We start from the raw sequence: 19,844 nt of genomic DNA on the forward strand, positions 1-19,844 counted from the left end.
GGGTGGTATCTGGCTTCCACGTCATTCCTTGGTTGCGAGCATGGCCGGCTGCTGGCTTCTGATGGTGGAGGCCCAACCCTGAGCTGAGCAGTTTGGATTCGGCCTGAGAGGTGATGAGAAACTGCTTTCTCCAGTCGTAAATACTATGCAAGTCAGGTTGTCCACCCTAGAAAGCCTCACGTTTGAATCCTCATCTGTTGGGGGATTCACGTGGCCTGCCTGGTGCAGGGGGTGGGGGCGGTCAATGAGAAAAGTGTGTACGATCACACCACGTACCACCCGGAAACTCAGGCGGGTATCAGTATCATGCACTTTGTGATCAACCTTACAGGTGTGCTCTCCGTGCTCTGCTCTGTTCCTGGCTACAGAGCATCTTCCCAACCCTTGTGCAAAAAGTGGGAAAGAATTCAGCACCAATCTGTCACCACAATGGGAAAAATCCAGGGGAGTTTCCCTCTGCGGGTGGGCCAGTGATGCATCTAGTTTTGCTCTCATGCTGCTGCGGACATAACTCACGAAGGAGGGGTCACTGCATGCACTGGAGGAGAGACCAAGAAGGAAAGGATTTATCCAAAAAACCTGGAACTCCCCGGGGATAGGGGTCCTGTTTTCATTCAGGCTGCTACAACAAAGTACCATAGACTGAGTGGTTTGTAAACAGCATTTTGGAGTCTGGTGGCCGATTTGGTGACTGGTGAGGGTCTTCTTCCTGGTTCGTGGACTGACATCTTTTTGTGGTATCCTTGCATGGTGGATGGGGCAAGGGAATTCCCTGCTCTCACACACCTAACCACCTCCTAAAGGTCCACCTCCAAATACCATCACACTGGGGAGTAGGTCTCAACATATGAATTTGGGGGAGGTGACACAAACATTTAGTCTATAGCAAGTCCCAACCTCCCACTCCCAGCCCCAATCAGTGAACGGCACCACCCTTCAACCACTGTGCAATCCCAAAACCCATCCTTGACTTCTTTCTCCCTTCCTTTTACTTTTTACATCCATCACTAAGGTCATTGGTAAGCTGTGCCATACATCTTAAATATCCACATCTTATCTTCTTCACCTAGATTATTCAAGGGGTCTCCTAACAGTCTCTCTGCTTCAGATCCTGCACCTGACCAGTCCATTCTCCATCAGCAGCTAGAGTGATCTTTTAAAAGTAAATTGGCTGAAGTGTGATACATCATGTGCATTACCCTAAATGGTTTATTGTTCATTGATATTTGCAAGCTGTCTGAAGGACTTTTTAAAATTCATGCTTTAAAATGTCTCATGCCTGGGGCACCTGGATGGCTCAGTCAGAGGAGAGTGCAACTCTTGATCTCTGGGTCATGAGTTCAAGTCCCACATGGGGTTTAGAGAAATGACCTAAATATTAAAAAAACTTGAAAAAATTTTTAAAAAGTCTCATGACTAATAAAAAAATAAAGAATGTAAAAAATAAAATTATTTGTCAGTTATACCTCAATAAAGCTGAATATAAGAAAATAAAATAAATCGTATTTCTTCTGTGTAAAACCCATCAGTGGCTTCCCGTTGCACGTAGGCTATGAGTCAAAGTCTTGAATGCCACCTCTCGAGGGGAGCCCTGTGGGATCTGGCATCAGCCCCTCACTCTCCTCCACACTCACTGACTTTCTGTGGAGACTTGACAGTTCTCTCCTGATTCAGGGCTTTAGAACCTGCTGATGTCTCTGCAACACACTCCCCTCCCCCATTCTTTGCAGTATGAATTCCTCCAGCACTTTTTAAGTCTCAAGTTCAATGCCACTTCCTCAGAGAAGGTTCCTGCCCCGCCCCCATCTAAATTAGGTATCTTCCTTGCAACATAAGTATTCATTTTTCCTCATAGCACTTAACACACTTCATAATGACAAATTTCAGGGATTTTTATCCATCCGGTATCACATTATTCTGTAAGTTCCATGAAGTCACATTCAAATTCAGATTCAAATTTAGAAAGATACCAAGGATCTAGAAAAACATTTTTGTTGTCTTCTGTGAAGAAAAATTACCATGATAACCAGATACAAAAGTTCATGTGAAAGAAGATAATTGCGAAGTGTGATAGCTCTTATCTTTAACTACATTTAAAATACCTTATTAGTTTTGTTGAGATGCTGATGGGTTGGACAGTTGTCCTAAAGGTACCACCAGCCTTCTGCTGTAGCCGTCCTGACAATGCGTGACTCTGGATGTGCTCCCCCTACAAGTACTGAGGTTATTTTTTTTAATTAAAAAAGAGTTTTAAAAAAAGTTTAAACATTTAAAAAATATGCAACATGAAAATAATTTGAAATGTTCTAGTGTGGTTCTCAAACTTCTTTGTGCATGAGAATCACCTAAAGGGCTTATCAGATCTCCAGGCCCCACACTCAGAGCATCGGAGTCTGGACATCGGGGGCAGGACCTGAGAAATTATATTCCTAACAAGTTCTTGGATGCTGCTGATGCTGCTGGCCCCAGGTCCAAACTTTGAAAACCACTGCCCTAGGGCGTCACCCAACCATGGCTTCTAATCACTGAATTAGCTTCATCATTTTTTAAGAAGGATAGTTGAAGAAATCATCCAAATGTGTACTTACCCAATCCAATCAAATTAGTGAGCAACTGTAGGAAATCATTGTTTTCAGATCAGGATTTAATGAAACATTATGGGAATTTGGGAAGATGTTAGCAAATCCTCATTCAGGTCACGGACCCCACATGCATTTATGAAGTTTCTGCTGTGAAGCATGGAGCCAGCCTTGAGCTCGGTGCTGGGAACACAGGCGCTGGGCATCTGCTCCTTCAACAGTGTCTCCTGAGATCTACTCCTGGCCCCACACTGGAGGAAGAGTATAAACAAGTCAGGAGATGCCCCTGCTCTCATGGAGTTCACGTTCTTTGGAGGAGGGGGAGAGTAAACAAATAAACAAACAGGATAATTACAGATGGTGAAAACTACTATGAAGTAACAGTTTGCTCTGATACACAAGAAGTCAGAGAAAGGCAAACACCATATGATTTCACTTATACGTGCAACCAAAAAACAAATGAACAAACACACAAGCAGACTCACAGATACAAACTGGCATTTGCCAGACAGGAGGGGGGGTGGGGAGATGGGTTAAATAGGTGATGGGGATTCAGAGATACAAACTTCCAGTTATAAAATACATAAGTCAGAGATGAAAAGTACAGCACAGGGAATATCGTCCACAATATTGTCATAACGTTGGATGGTGGCAGATGGTGACTGCACTTAGCATGGAGAGCACTGGGTAATGTACAGAATTGTTCAGTCATGTACACCAGTAGCTAATATATGTCAACTCTACTTCAATACTAAAAATGTTTAAAAATCATGGTGCAGAGTGGCGTGACCAAAGAGGGGCTCTTTGTGGAGGGGATGTTGAAGCTGATACCTAACAGGTGAGAATGAGCATCTTCTCAGGGGAGAATGGGTCTTTCAGGCAGAGACCAGCAAGTCCCAAGGAGGGACCAGGGTTGGCAAGTCCTGGGGACTGAAACGCCAGTGTCACCAGCTGGATGAATACCCGCAGGAGGAGAGCAAAGGAACTTGGAGAGGGTGGCAGGAGTTTCAGCTTCATGTGGGAATGGAAGCTCCTGGAAGATTGTGAGCAAGTGACATGATCTGAGGGACACAATAAGAAGACATCTCCGGCTGTGGTGTGCAGAACAGACTGCAGTGGAAGTGGACGCAGAGAGATGCGGGAGGCGGCTGCAGCTGGGCGCGCAGAGCTTAGTTTAATCATGTGGGATGGGGAAGCGGCCGGTAACTTGCAAAGTCATGTAGAAAGAGCAGCAACTGTTACATGCCGAGCTCTTTCCCACTTGAGTACTCATGTGTGGTGTGGTTCAAATAAGCCCATAAATACGAACAGTTGTAATGGGAAGCTGCTGGGGGAGTGCATTAGCCTAAATTTGGTGGATAAAAGTTTCAAATTCTGATTTCCTTTATTACCTGGTAGCCTTGGTCAAGCTATTCTGTCTTTGTAGCCTTCATTTTTCTCTGTTAAGTGGAATGGTAAGAATACATATCTCATAAAGATGTCGTGAGGCTTCAGTGGGACAATCTAGGGACAGAATTTAGCCTCGTACCTCTCGGCACCCAAATTAGCACTCAGTCATATTTGCTACTTACCAATCCTGCCCATCTTCACTTTCTTCTTCAGTAAAAGCTCATAAAAAGTTTGTAAAGTTATAATGGGATGAGGTCTGAAAAAACCCTATCTGACAATATGCAGCACTCAGTAGGAGCTCAGTACACAGAAGTATCCAAATGAATAGAATATCAAAGCTGGAGACACTGTTGAGGTCTCTCTGACTGATGATGGGAGAGTTTTGAAGACAGAAAATGTGTCACATTTTAGAGGTCAGACTTACAGGTCTACTCCTAGGATATAAAACCAAGTTCTTCTCTAGATAATTACATGGACTCCAGAGGTTTACCATTTTAATGTACCCTCCTCCCCCTCGCACAAAAATAAGTGCCTCTTCACCCTCACCAGAGCTCAGACTTTCACTATGTCTGTGCAGGGGCAGAAAACATAAATGGTGCAGAAATATCAGTTTTGAGTTAGTGTCTGTTTCTTCCCTGGGTTTCCACTGCTGAATTCAAAATCTGTAATTATCAAGGATGAAAATCACAACAAAGCCCTGATGAAAAGGACGGCTTCAAAGTTGTGTATATAGAGACTGTAGGAGACAGCCTTATTCCCTGAACTTTATAACCAATTCAATTAAAAGGAAAGACACTCTCTAGTAAATGGCCAAAAATTCCAAAAGAAGACAACGATTATGTCTCTATTCTTTAGATGCCTAAGCAGTGCCTTAATCCGGTGAGGGAACTCAAATGCATGTCACTGAAGGAGTGGATGAGTAACCGAATACATATTCCGAAAGGGTATCAATGAGACCACGACTCACAGGGGTCTGTCACGTTCGCTGCTTCTGCAGAGTCCTGCTACTGTCTCAAAGTCAGTGTCCCACCCCCTACCCCCAAATTCATAAGCTGGAACCTAATCCTCAATGTGGTGGTGTTTGGAGGTAGGACCTTTAGGCGATAATAAGGGATGGGTGCCTTTCTAAGAGTCTCCAGAGAGGTTCCTCACCCCTTTTCCACCACGTGAGGACACAGTAAAGAGAACCCCATACCAGATACCAAATGTGCCAGGACTCTCTTGGACTCCCCAGCCTCCAGAACTGTGAGAAATAAATTTGGTTGCTCGTAAGCCACCGGTCTGTGTTACGTCTCTTATACATCACGATTGACTAAGACAAGTACCTCCCTGTGGCCACCCGCAATAGCCTAGGAGTTGAATCGATGTTCTCTTCATAGCGGGTCCTGCAGAAGGTATAAAAGTGAAGAGCCACGAAAGAAGGGTAGTTAGTAAAGCATCTTACATCCTCACATCTCTCCAATAGTGGTTCCTAACATATGTGTGTATCGGCATCAACTCGGCAGTTTTTCTAAGTACCCAGAGGGAGGCCCCATCCAGCCCAGATTTAGTGATTCAGAGCCCCAGGTGACTGTGATGCATATGTATCCCCAAGGGAGAACTGTTGTTTGAGAGGCTGTCGGGGATAGGAGCATTGCACCAAGTATGTGTGCCCAAATCCCTCCTGCTCCCTGGCAAGTATCATTAATTGGTTAGCATTATTACATCCATACTCACTGGAAATCTTTTAAAAAATAAAACTTGAAAAACTTTTTGGTAAACATGCATGACACGACATTTACCATTTTAACCATTTTAAAGTATATAGTTCAGTGGCATAAAGTACAGTCACACTATTGTGCATCACCATCCCCCATCTCCAGAACCTTCTCGTCCTCCCTAGCTGAAACCCAATGCACATTAATTCCTCATCCCCCCCTCCCCCAGCCACCGACAACCACCATTCTACTTTCTGTTTCTAGGAGCTGGACTATTCTAGGTACCTCACAGAAGTAGAGTCACACCGGAGTTGTCCTTTCACTTAGCCTGCCTTTGAGGTTCATCCATGCTGTAGCATGCGTCAGACCTTCTTTCCTTTTTAGCACTGAATAATATCCCCCTCGCATGCACAGACCACACTTGTTCATCCATTCATCCACTGATGGACACTTGGGTTGCTTCCACCTGTTGGTGTTCATGAATACTGCCAAGAACTGGGGTGTACAAATAATCTATTCAAGTCCCTTGACTTGGCTTCTTTTGGGTATACACCCAGAAGGGGGAGCGGCTAGATCACATGGTAATTTTAATCTTTTGAAGAACTGCCAGACCATTCTGCCCAGAGGCTGCACCATTTTCCATTCTCACCAGCAACGTATGAGGGTTTCAAGGTCTCCACACCCTTGCCGACACTTGTCATTGGCTGCTTTTGATAGCAGCCACCCTGATGGCCGTACAGTACCCCCAGCCGAGCACGTTAGGCAGCCCATTACCATTTGATCAGAGGCGACCAACGAGGTGGCAGCCGTTTGTTATTTCTAAACTGTGATCATGAGGTTTCTGTGCTTTTCGAAGTGAAATGACTAAGGACTTACCAGGTAGGGATGGTAAGCGTTATTGGGGTTGTATAGATGGCCAGTGGTCTAAACCCTGGGGTGGGGGAGAAAGGACACCAAGGGGGTGCTGGTCGGGAAGTGGCCGCGTGGTGGAGGTGAGGCCCGAGAGGGGCTCTGCATGAAGAACTGAAGGAAATCTGAGACCAAGCCCAGGCACACCACCAAATCCAGCAACTAGGAGCATTGCCTCCAGTGGCAATGGGGTTTCTCTTCCTTCTCTTTATTCTGTTTCCATCCCTCTACTCTTTACTGTTCTATTGTCTATGAATCCATGCTTTGAAAAATCCAGATTTAAAAAAAAAGAAAAAGAAAAATCCAGGTTTTGTAAAAATAAAAAAATAGGGGGGAATGGGATATGTACACTAAATGTCCATTATTTGCTTGCATGTGGATGAAATCTCTCTGCAAGTATACACATACACTAAGCACAGTGGGTGTTTGTGGTGGGGGTGGGCAGTGGGAATACAGGGGACGGGGTGGGAGATTTTTCTTTTTTATATATCCTTTCATATGTTGTTATTACATTTTCAACTGTGGAAATATATTCCGCCATCTTTCCAATGTCCATTCCTGAACTGCAGTGACCAGAAAGTTCCAGCCCCTTTCAGACTCCCTCGAAGCTGGGGATCGATAATGAGGTTCTGCCAGGTGGATGTGCTTTCATGAGTCGGAGTGGAAGATGGAAGTGGGTGAGTACCATCTTCCCGCTGCGTGGGGCTGTAGTTGTGGCAAGCAAGGCCATGGGTGTTGAGAAGCAACTGCAGTGTAGTTGGTGTCAGCTGGACACTGTTCCAGGGCCCAGGGTCCAGCGTCCTGGGTGCTGCTACGAGGCACTTAACGGTGGTCACAGTGACTTCCTGATCTTACTTGCTGGTACCTGGATCACAGCTGCAGTGGTGTTTTTGACCTCAGTAGCTCCAGGAGCGGCCTCCTGACTACCTGAATTCCTGCTTAACGTTAAGCAAAGGTCGTACCTCCCCTGGCAGGTTGGTACCAGATCTTGCTGGAGGATTCTGGAAGTCACTCCTGCATTACCCACTAGGAGTTCACTCTCCTCGCCCTTCCAAAAGATTCTATGAGCATCCAGTTTCTTATTGTTCCATTCTGCTTAAAATACCTACTGTGGCTTCTATTTCCTATAATGGAATTGAAACGGAATATGAAATTACATATTAAAAATTATTAAATAATAAATAAAAGTCATCACTAAAAAAAATTATCAGATTTCTTGAGGAGTGTGCCACCAAAAATGCTTGGTTTTTGTATTTAAAAAAAATTCCTGGGCATCTGGGTGGCTCAGTCGGTTAAGCGTCTTCCTTGGGCCCAGGTCACGATCCCAGGGTCCTGGGATCGAGCGCCCGCATCGGGCTCCCTGCTCCGCAGGAAGCCTGCTTCTCCCTCTCCCACTCCTCCTGCTTGTGTTCCCTCTCTCGCTGTGTGTCTCTCTGTGTCAAATAAATAAATAAAATCTTAAAAAAAAAAATTCTACCCTTTTTGTAAGTCATCACCTATTTAATGAGTACCTGTTGCCTTAAAGATGAGGTAATTTAATACTTAGATTAGAAATAAGTGCCTATGAGTATGCGAGAAGTTTTGCGTGTGTGTGTGTGTGTGTGTGTGTGTGTATAAAGAGACAAGACACAATCTGTGTTTCCAGTAAAATCCTAGGAGAAGACAAATTCAAATACTTCTTGTTCTTTGTTTTTATTTAACTCAAAATAGCTAACAACAAAACATTTAAAAAATATCTCCCACACGTGAGTATTCAGTTATTTTTGGTTACAGAGTCCTCGCCTGTTTCCAGCATGAAGTAACACATCTATCACAAAGGTATCTCTCAAAGTCTGCAGCAGGCTTTAAACCTGTATATTTAGATCCTGACCAAAAACCATGATTTAGTTATTCATTCTGAATCCAAATATTTTTCTCCCACACAGAAGCTTAGTAAAATGAATAACCATAAATAGGCTAGCTATTAATTAGTTTTTGACAAAATGCCTAAATACAGCATGTACATAAAGTTTGCATATATGCTTTTGTCCTTTATTACTCAAAATATGAGTGTCAGTGAGATGTACAGTGGAGTTAGATCATTCACTGAGCTTACATTAATTCCATATAGGAGGTCAGCGAAAAGGACACAATAAGGAAAATAACAATGAATCCCGTGACAATCCCACCAGTTTAATGAATGAGTGAACCCTGATGACGGCTGAAGAACCTTGAGGAAACCAAGTGACCACTGTGGCGATTCCTCGGGTACAGTCAGTTCGCATCTGTCTCTCAGAAGACAAGCATCTTGCAGGACGAAGGGTGATTCTAGTGTTGAAACGTATGTGGTTCTCTACAAAATTGCCCTAAACGGACACCAACAACGTCAAATGGTCTTCAACGGAAGAAACAGTCCTTTCTTCCAACACCGGAGGAAAATCTGGTTGTGTTGGACGCACAGACTTTCAATATGGCGCCTTCTGAAATGGCTGTCAAGGGGAACCTCCATACTCCATTTTATCTCGTGTCCTGACACTAGAAGCTAATCCCTAGGTACGATGCGACTCCACTGCAGTGTGAACAGCAATGACAAGATTTTTAAAAATGCCCTAACATTGTCAGCATCGTTTAATTTCCAGTTTAGTTCCGACTCACATTTAGCACTGCGTGTATCTGTGATACTCCCATGGTGCTAGGACGTAAGAAAGTTATCTATCACTGACCGAGAAACTCTCACGATGAAAAGATTAGTGTCTCCTAAAATCTGAACAACAACAACAACAGCAAGCTACCAAAGTAGATCAGTCTCAGTATGATTCAGGATAAGATGTTCAATTAGCAAATGGTGCAACTAAAGCAGAGAGTAACTTTTGTTTTGTTACACTTGCTGCTCCCAGTATCTTCTATAGTTTCGAAATTGGCAGCTACCTTCTACTTCTCAAACACTTGGCCTTAACCTCAGCACCGCCCTGGTCAGTTTCTATTTTTAAAAGCACCATTCTAATGGAAATGTCCCTGCCCTGAATTAAGCTGGGACTGTGAATTTTACCACTAGCTAGAGCTGTTATGTCATAGAGTTTAGGTTAATTTGGTACGTATCGATTTCCGTGAAACCTGCTTCGGCTTCTTCTAGCCATGGAGGATTTCTACCTGGGCTGCAGATGGGGGTAAAATATCCCATGGAGGACTCCTTCAATAACCACATTTGGAAAATCTGAAAAACAAAAGGAAAACGGCTTTTCTTAGGCACAGCAATAAAACGCAACTGCATTTTGCAGACTTGAACAAGGCGAGGACCCTCGTAACTTAGGGACCCGCATCACCGCACAGCCTGCTCTTGTTGAGGACGCGCTATCTGTCATGTCGCCTCAGCCGAAAGCCACTTCAGTGCACGACCAGGCTCTGCAGGAATGCACGGCCAGATTTGTAGCTTATTGATTTAAGGGATGTTCTAATGCTTAATGCTGCTAGGCCCCAGCTCTTTATCTGAATGTTTTCTCACAAGGAAGATGGATTACACTGGCAATTCAATTTCTAACAAAATCTCAATATACTTGAAGGGATTCCAAGATTTCTACTGGGAATACTTGGCTGCAGTTTTTCCATTGTGGTTTACAGCAGTGTTTAGTCCAAGTTGTCTTGAGGATGATTGTTTTGTTGCACGAGCTTCCAGGGAGCAGGAGGAACGGGGACCGTCTTCCTAACTTAAAAGGGCACATTTCTGACAAAAACCATCCTGTCAAACTGGCAAAATCAGCCACATTTTTAGAGGAGGTACAAAGGAAACCCAGAGGTGTGCATCCGCCATAGCGTATTCCAGTTATCAGAGCAGGTAAAATATGAACGGATACCTTGCACTGGGGGACCCCATCCATCACACGGCCCAGAGGTTCAATTTCTCAACTTCAATCTGCACATAATTATATCCAGGATTTACGTGAAAGCCCACCACTTTCAATAAATATAGTTATTAGGTAAGGAAATTAGTTGGTCCAATACTTTCAGACAGAAACTAGTATGTTCACTTATTAATCCAACCTCTATAGAGTACCTACTACGTAAAGCCACTCGCAAGGGAGGGCAGAAAGGCTCTTGGAGGAGCGGACCAGCTGGCAAGGCTGCGGGAGGAGGGAGCCAGGAAGGTTCAAAGGCTGGAATGGAGGCCAGTGTAGACAGGGAGGGAGGGAGAAGGCCTGAGGGCCGGAGGGCCCAGGCAAGCCCAGGAATTTTGGCTTTGTCTGAAAAGTAGTGAGAACTCCTGAAGGATTTTAAGCAGAGTGACACAGAACTGAATCGTGTTTGGAAAAGATAGCTCTGGCTGTCATTCAGGGTACACGGGGACAAATTCAAAGTGGTGGTGGGTTCCGCGTGACGAGTGAGGGATTTCGTAACAGTACCTGCCTGAAAGGTTGTTGTACAAACTGGAGGGTAAAACAAAGCGCTTGCACCTGAACTGGGCACACAGTAAGTACCGGCTACCATCACGTACCAAATATGGTCTAATTACTGGGAATGTAAGTAAGTAACAGGCCCTGCCCACACCAGGGAACTTCCATGCTAGTCAGGGAGACAAGCAAATGAATACACCAACAAAATACGCTTTAAAAATATCTCCAGTACGTGAGCAACTCAATTACTTTTGGGTGATGACACTCGATTTCTTAGTGTTTGCTTTTATCCAGCATGAAACAACATAATTTTCCATAAAACATACCTTTAATAATCTGTAATAGGACTTAAATCTATGTATTTTGAACGCAATCAAGAGCAATGATTTTGCTAAGTTCATTTTAATTCTAAAAGTATTTCTCCCCCCACAGAAGTGTACTGAAACCAAGAGCCATCAATGGAGATATTGATCAATTCTCAATTAAATGCCCAAACAGAACACATTAACATGCTTTATTAGCATTTGGGCATTTATCCTTTGCTACCCAAAATATAAAAGTTTATTTGGAGGTTAGTGAAATTACATCATCAGCATATTCAGCTTAAATGGATTTAAGTAAGTTCAGCAAAAGGGACAAAAAGGGGAAATACTATTAATTACTCAGAGTAATGCTACATCACCTGAAGAGGTCAAGCAGTAGTTTAAAGGCAAGGGGAGGGGTGCCTGGGTGGCTCAGTCGGTTAAGCGTCTGACTCTTGATAGCTCAGGTCATGATCCTGAGGTCGTGAGATGGAGCAACCCCATCAGCCTCCATGCTCAGCACAGAGTCTGCTTGAGATTCTTTCTCTGTCCCTCTCCCTCTGCCCCTCCCCCTGCTTGAGCATGCTCTCTCTCCCTCTGTCTCCCAAATAAATAAATAAATCTTTAAAAAAATAAATCAAGGCAAGGGGAAAACTGAAGTAGGGCACAGGGCTTGAGGGTGAGGGGACAGGAAGGTGAGGAAAGACCTCTGTGGGCAGGTACTGTGGGAATGAGGTGCAGCGGCCACCCGCCAGGGTGTCCGGGTGAGGAGCATTCCCAGCAGAGGGAAGATGGCAGGCCACGGCGCTGTGTTTACGGTCCAGCAAGTGCTGAACATGCGCCGGAGGCTGGAGATTCAGAAGGTGAACATGACAGAAAGAGAAAAAGGGAACAGTGTGTGTGGTCACTACAGTAAAGGAAGCAAACGGGGGGACTCTGATCAAAGTGAATGGAACAGAGGTGTTTTATAACAAGGTCCACCAATCAGGGACCAACGAGAAGATTATCAGAGGTCATTTGTTTCCTCATCTGGTTCCACTCCATTCTACACTTTGGATTTCGGCTTCATCATACGTAGGATTTTCATTCAATGCCCATTAGTGTTTGAATGCTGCCCCCGCCTTTGTTTCCCATTGAGAGGGGATGATTTAGGAAAGGTTTGTCATTTTTGTTGGTTCTCATTTTTTTGGTCAACATTTACTGTGGACCTTAAAAAAAAAAAGGCAATGGGATTGGCAGAGGGGGGAACTCTTGAGGGGCCCTTGAGAGCAGAGCAGGCAAAGGCTCTCTCAGGCTGCGCCTGGAAGATGCAGAGGCAGCACCGTGTGGGGACGAGAAGAGAGCTCCCGGGGGTGGGAGGGGGAACAACAGTGCCCTGGGTGGGGGGGGAGGAACGGACTGCACACCTCGGAGGCCCAGAAAGAGCTCAGGGTGCATGCGGCAGAGCGTGGGAGGGGCTCCTCTTAGAAACAGGAGCAGGGGCCGGAGCATCAAGGGCCGTGAGAGCCTCGTAGGAGTCAAGGTCAGAGAGAGAGGGTGGGGATGGAAACCCAAGACTGTGTCTCAGCTGTATACACAAGGTCATCGAGACCACAAGCAAGGAGATCATCCAAAAGAAAGCAAAGGAAAAGACAAGAGGGTCTATGATAGCCCGCCGGTGGGCTGCCGGGGATGGGAAGAAAAGTGGGAGAGCGGGAAAGTGCAGGGGAGACCGTGGATGAAAGGGGAGAGAGTGGTCGAGATGGTGGCCGAAGCTGATGGGAGGTCTGATGAAAGCTGATGAAAAATATCCAGAGTGTAGCCATGCTGCAGATGCTGGGGACCAGGGCAAGAGCTGTTGTGCATTCCCCTGAGAAATCCAAACTGAGGCCAAAAAGCGTATATTCAGAGAAGACTGATTATTAGCATTTTTAAGAGGATAGTGTCTGCCTCCGGAGGAGTACCCTCCACTTTTGCTAAGAGGCCTAAATAACACAGAAATGTGATGCCAGTAAAACTTCTCTCTCATTTAAATGCTAAAGATCTTCAAGAGCCTATCAGCAGCTCATACTTGTAAGATAACAGGAATCCGATTTATGAAGGTGGGTTGGCCAAACTGCACAAAAACAGATCCGGTGATGGGCCCTCCCATACCTGGTGCCATTCTGTCCATAAAACCCGTGATTTCCGTGTCCTCTTCAAACGGCAATCTCCCATTTGCATAAGTCATCCGTCCACGTCAACGTTTTACCAACAATACACACTTTTACCCTCTCTAGCTCCAGATATTTGCCCCTGAAGTTCTTTCCCCCTCAAAGTTCCTCCTGTTCTTTGTTGCCCAACCAGGTGCACAGATCATAAAACATCTTCCCTCTTCCACTAAGCACCCTGGCTATGATCACAACGATCATTCCATTCTCCACACATCCACAGGAGTGTCGTCGGTCCAATGCATGAAATTTCTGACCATCCACAATACCTGGAAAAAGTACTTGTAGAACCACGTTCAGAAGATAAAAAGAATGCTTTAGAGAATGCTGCCTATTTCCTCTAGCCTAGATTACATGATGCGTATCTGTTAACTGTAACATTTTGTTAACCTAATGTCAACTAATATAATACGCATTTTTTTAAAAACACAGGAAGCAAATGCTAGACAAAGGCAATCATTCCTCACTGAAAGAACTGTATAGGGAAAATACTATAAGAACGTATTCCTATATAGCAAAGGCGGCTCTCTCCGATCAGGGCGCCAGGAATGGTCCATCCATGGAGCCGGGCTGGGTCCTGGCCGTCCCTCTTTACTCTGCCAGCTAAGTCACTGATCTCAGGACACACACTGCTGCCACAGAACGGTCCCCTCCTCTTGCTGGTGATAAGGTTTTATTGTCAGAATGTAGAAACAGTTTCAACAGATAATTTATCTACTGCTATTGAGTTGCTATGCTATTTAGTTACTCCCAGGAACAAGGGCTGAACATTCACTCTACATAAAGAGCGCACAAGGAGAAATTAGGCACCAAGGGGTCTGCCCATCAGCCATGTGACACCGGGCAAGTCAGGGACCTCCTCAGGCCCCCATTCTCTCATTAGCCAATGAGGATACCTGCCCTGCCTATTACATGGGGCTGTTAAAAAAAATTAGATGAGAAAACGTCTGAGAATGTACTCATGAAGAGGTGTAGAGCAGGCCATTTTGGGAGGGACTCTGAGGAATTTACATTTCTTGGCACAAAGAAAGGACCCAGGCTAAAATATTGATTACACTTATGCATAAATTCATTATATTTAAGTATATAACTCCTAAAAATACACATTTGATCATCTGAGATGCTATAACCTAAATGGAAGTAAAGATACACATGTAATACACATACACCGCTTTGGGGGAAAAAAGCATTTCAAAAAAAAAAAAGAAAAAGAACCAGAGCCTTGGAATCAAACCTTAGCATCTGGATAAAAACAAGCAGAGACCAAAATATAACACCACCAAAAACAAACAAACAAAGAAAAGACAATGACTATCTTTCCTCCTTATTACTCTAATTCAAAACTGCCTGGTACGGTAGAAAGAAAAATTACATTTCGTGCTGAAAGGCCTGCCCCAATTAAAATTCTGAATGTCTCTTACACCAAGAGCACTGGTTTATTGGCAGATTATTAAGCCCTGGACCAATGTCACTCTGTTAGACCTGTATTAAAAACGTGGTTTATGTGGTGCAGGGTCAGATCAGTAAAGAGCTGTTAGCCGATGACAGGTTTGATTACCGCCGGCTGCAGGCAAGACGTATGGATCCCTGAGGAATAGCAGGACCGGCTGGTGGGACAGTTTGCTGGAAAGGTCAAGAACAAGCATGTCAGCATCAGGGGACGACGGTAAACAGAAAACACGACAAACTAGCTTTGAGGGGATCAAACTGCTGTGTGGGGACATCTCAAGGTTTATGTCTCTAACCGCGTGGGTGACTAATAGCGAGCAGAGTTACAGGGAACGAACCAGCACTGCGCTCACCTTCTCAACATTTCTTTGTGGAATCTGAAACAGATATACAATCTGTATGATAAATCGTTGCTGAAAAGTGCTGGGTTTTTTGTTTTTTGTTTTTTTTTTTTTAAATCTCACAGCACAATTATTGATAAAATAGTATTCTTATTACTTGCACAAAACAATGTAGGGTTCTTATCCCTTCATTCCTAGATATAACTGGTTACTTCTCTAACTTCCTATCAAATATTTATAAATTAATTGCCTAACAAATATTATCAAGAAGATCATGACTTGGTACACTTATACCATCGTCATTAAACACTCAACAAAACCATAGTCCTATTCCTGGTTTTATATAACTTTTGATTGACTAGTGTTAGTTCTTACCTTGATTCTTCAGATTCCGTCTCATCAAAAGATCTAGAATTTTTTTAAAAGAAGAAGAGGAAGACCATGTAAGTTGGGGAAATGATGCTGCAAACCAAGGAAAAGAGAGCCAGTATTCTTAGAGCTCTGAATTGGGGAACATTTTGAAGAGAGAGCTGTCTTGACAAGGTCACAGCATGACTGATGCCTCATTCTAAAGAATCTTAAGACCACCATATTCTTGAACTTCAATTTTCCTAAAGATCACTTACACACCCTATGGTTTTACTTTCGAGCTTATATAATGGAGAAAAGATTTCACTCTGTCATTCCTAAAATCTCTTCTTAAAAACACCCTTGTATAGAGCGCAACCTCCTAGCAAATGCACTCAAGTCAGAACAGGACAGACGGACAATGCCTATTATTTGGAGAACACCCGTGCTCTCTGGGATGAGTGGAGCGTGGCCTTGAGCAAACACTACCAGTGAGAGAGCTGGTGTCTGCAGCCTTCATCCTGAAGACGGCTGGGGTTTAACACGCCTTTGGGTGTGGTCTGAGTGAACGTCTTGTAGCTAGTGTGCATCCTTCAGGCGGCTCTGGAGGCAACAAGAGGATGAACAAAACCCCTTCTCCTGCGTGGGTTTGCAGAGACTTTGTAATGATGTGTTTCTCTGTAAATGGATTTAATATGTCAGGGGTATTGCTGATGGCCTTTGGAGGCCAGCTCAACCTAAGTCGGGGGCCCAGAGCTGGGCAAGTGGTTTCAGAGTTCATTCTTCAGAAGAACACTTCCCAACTGCTGATGATATCAAATGTCTGGTTCCTTGGTACACAGGGACTGGGATTTCCAGCTCCGCATTAGAAGGTCCTGTGGGAGAGGCAGCAGGACAGCAGGGAGAGAGAGCTCATGTGGGAAGTCCTGGGCTCTGCCAGCTACAAGGTGAGAGATTTTGGGAAAGACACTTAATTCCTGTGTCTCAGTTTGATCAAGTCAACAATAAGGGAGTCGGCTAAAATTACCTCCAAGGTCATTCACGGCTTTTAGATAATATGACAGCATATGCATGGGCATATACGCTTTGCTCAAGTACCCACAAATAAATTTATTAGTCCCTCAATAGGCTATCTAGATTCGTAAGTCCCATTACGTAACATCACTCTATGAAGCAGCATATTTTAAAAAGGCAATTCCGTAAGTCTAAACCTGAGTTACTGAGCCTTGGTCATTTGGCAGCAATTTAGGGATGAGGACTGCAGAGGAATTCCTTTGACTACATGCAGGGGGCCAGTGAGTGCTGTCCCAGCAGAGAGAATGAGCGTGGCCAGGCTGACCCTTCCAGCACCACTGGGGTTATTGGTTAGCCCAACAAGTGACTGCAGAGTAGCTTCAAATACATGTCCGATAGGTGAACAACATTTCTTACCCACAACTCTCTGCCTTTGGTAGCGAGGGCAAGTGTCGCACATTTAGGAAATCAAGGAAGAGTTTGGGAAGCTCTTCATTTTCCAAAATGACAGCCTGCAAAAGGAGAAAAGAGAACTTAGAAAGTGAAATTTACTAGGCAATCAATAATCAAATGAACTACGTCAAAAAGTCATGACTGCCCATCTAAGTTCTTACCAGCATCATTCTTCACAATCTGTAAGGGGTGGGGTGGTCCCTATTTCACCCACCAAGAATTCAGGGGACAGGCATGCTCTTCAGTGTCACCAAATACTCCATTTTATCTATCTCTCACCCAAAAAGCATTTATGGAGCATCTACTACACATCAGATGCTGACGAGGGGGCAGACAGCGGGCCACCAGGTGGACAGAACTCTTGCCTTCATGGAGATTCTGATTAGAGTATTTTAAAAACCTGGGAGCCTCAATAATTCTGCTAAGATATGTACATCAAATTTTCCTTACTGGGTGATAAAGTGGTCTGGGCATGTGTGTATGTGTGTGTCTACAAGAGACCACTACTGTTTAGAAAATACTACATGGCTTTTTTAACTGGAAGATTTAGCCAAGATCCCTCAGCTATCACCTCTTTTCGGCATTAGGATCAACTGACATTTATGGCCATTTGGACAGCTCCACTTAAAGGGTCAGTAACAACTTTACCACTAAGTGTAAATCAGTGTATATACAAAAAAAAAAAAAAAAAAAAATCTATACGGTTCTTCCATTTAGGGAGCTCTGCTAAGGAGCTGGCATAATGGCATAACCATGTCCTTTCTCGGCTATCCGAATTACGCAAGTGCAAGGCGAAATCTAATGGAGAACAAGAGAGTGCATTTTCGTGGGTATCTATTTTTATAAAAAAGAGGGCCACAGTGTATGAACTGATTAAACGGTTGCCCCTCTCCCCCCCCCTTTTTTTTTTACAGAGACCATGGAAAAAACATCAAAGATTGTACGATAATCTCTGAAAGTAAGAGAATTATTTTCAAAGGTCATTTTTATCATTTACCATGGTCCTCCTCCCACATGTTGTTTAAAGAACAATGAGGAGGGATGGTGAAGTATTGCCCACATGGCTGATCAGGAATAGCTATGCAATGTGATGCATAAGGCGCAAATGACAAAAGGTCAAATGATGTATATTTTGAAATATGTAATTCTATATAACCTATTGCTTTTTGTCATAATTTACATACTGAGTGGTCTCATTTCTAGCAGAGTTTTAAAACAGTTACCCAGTTTAGGACATATGAATGGAATGAGCAAAGCAGGCTGAGCCCTGAGCTACACCAGCACTCAATCCTCCTGCTGTTCAGTTCCTCGAGAGGAGGCATCTGGAAACCCAGCCCTGTCTTGGTCTCTTCCTATTCCTTACATAGCTGCTTGTACCCACTGAGGCTTAAGGAAAGTAAACAGAAAGTAGGAAAACAAAAAATGCATAAAATAGAAAAAAGCTCCTCTTCCCAGAAGCATGCTTTCACTACTATTTTCAGTGACCTTCTAAATTTTCATCTACTCAGGGAAATTTTGGGGTTGCCCATAAGGTCATTATTTCAGTGCCCAGAACTCAAAGGTTGTAAGGATCATTGTATATATGAAGCTCCAGGGAATTTTTGCCATAAAATAAGTTGTAATGATTATCTCCATGTTTCTAGATATCTGTTTAAGAGAATGATACAATACCTATTTAAATAATAAAGCTTGATGTTGTAACAAATACAGAGCTGTTCACCCAGGCAATAGTTTTAATTACGTGTACAAGTGGTAGCTTTCAGATTAAAAAAAAAAAAAAAAAAAAATGGTGGGGGGGGTTAACACTCTTATCTCCACCCCCACCTTTTAAAATAAATTAAATCAATAACAAGTGTGGGACACTTTTAATGACCTGAACTACTTAATTTCCAGGATCTTTAGACATGTCATCCATCATTGCAGTATGGAGGAAGACATCTCTTGAGTGTTCAGGGGGTTAGTTTGGTTTTATTAATGCAAGATTTAGGGAATTTTAACAAGGTGAATTGTTTATTTGCCTTGACAGATTGGCTTACAATGCACTGGCTACAGCTACAGCATGATCATTAATGACAAAAGACAAGCAAAAAGCTGTTTACACTGCAACACCAGGACGGGAATTAATCCTGTCCAGCCTCCCCAAACAGAGCACTCCAAATGGATGATCACATTTTTTAAGGTAAGATATACTGGCAAAAAAAAAAAATACAGAAAACTCCAGAAATTTGTGAGCATTTTTGTTAAATGTTCCCTGAAAATTCTCAAATATTTTTCATAAAAGAGTCACCAATATGGATTTCAGGACTTATAGTTGTAAAGAAAGTAGTGTTGGGGGGGTTAGTTAAGCATTCAGTTACATGGTGGCAAGATTTCCTAAACTCTGCTAAGAAGGCTTGTAAGAAAATCATTAATACTTAAGTCCAAACAGAGCTAGAGTGTCGTATGGTAGAATTTACCTAATTTAATATGTACAAGAGAAATGACTGTCATTGATTAGTACAGAGATGTACAAGAGAAATTAAATTAGTTTAGTCAAATCTTTCGGTTCATACACACATGATCTCACTCCCTGAGAAACCCAAATGTGATGTGGGGCTGTTCCATTTACATCTCCTGTTTCTTTCTTTCTTTCTTTTTTTAAAGATTTTATGTATTTATTTGAGAGAGACAGAGAGAGTGACAGACAGCATGAGCGGGGAGGAGAGGAAGAAGCAGGCTCCCCGCTGAGCAGGGAGACTGACACAGGGCTCAATCCCAGGACCCTGGGATCATGACCTGAGCTGAAGACAGACGGTTAACCGACTGAG

At 43.6% G+C, this 19,844-nt stretch overlaps 1 protein-coding gene across 2 annotated transcripts in view; it reads right to left on the reverse strand.

Moving 5' to 3' along the window:
* Positions 1–8,241: 8,241 nt before the first annotated feature.
* The window catches only part of SNX24 (sorting nexin 24), a 154,760-nt gene continuing 143,157 nt past the window's right edge, over positions 8,242–19,844 (reverse strand). Inside the window, exons 4-7 of one of the 2 annotated variants that reach the window (XM_032425483.1) lie at positions 17,002–17,096; positions 15,598–15,630; positions 14,991–15,055; positions 8,242–9,767 (exon numbers count right to left, since the gene is read on the reverse strand). In XM_032425483.1, coding sequence (XP_032281374.1) covers positions 9,700–9,767; positions 14,991–15,055; positions 15,598–15,630; positions 17,002–17,096 — 261 coding nt within the window. In that variant the 3' untranslated portion in view covers positions 8,242–9,699. Of the gene's footprint in view, positions 9,768–14,914; positions 15,056–15,597; positions 15,631–17,001; positions 17,097–19,844 lie in introns of both variants that reach the window. The other variant, XM_032425484.1, reaches the window with a different exon arrangement.

Source organism: Phoca vitulina, unplaced genomic scaffold, assembly GCF_004348235.1.
Source record: "Phoca vitulina isolate PV1807 unplaced genomic scaffold, GSC_HSeal_1.0 scaffold32, whole genome shotgun sequence".
Classification (NCBI taxonomy): Eukaryota; Metazoa; Chordata; class Mammalia; order Carnivora; family Phocidae; genus Phoca; species Phoca vitulina.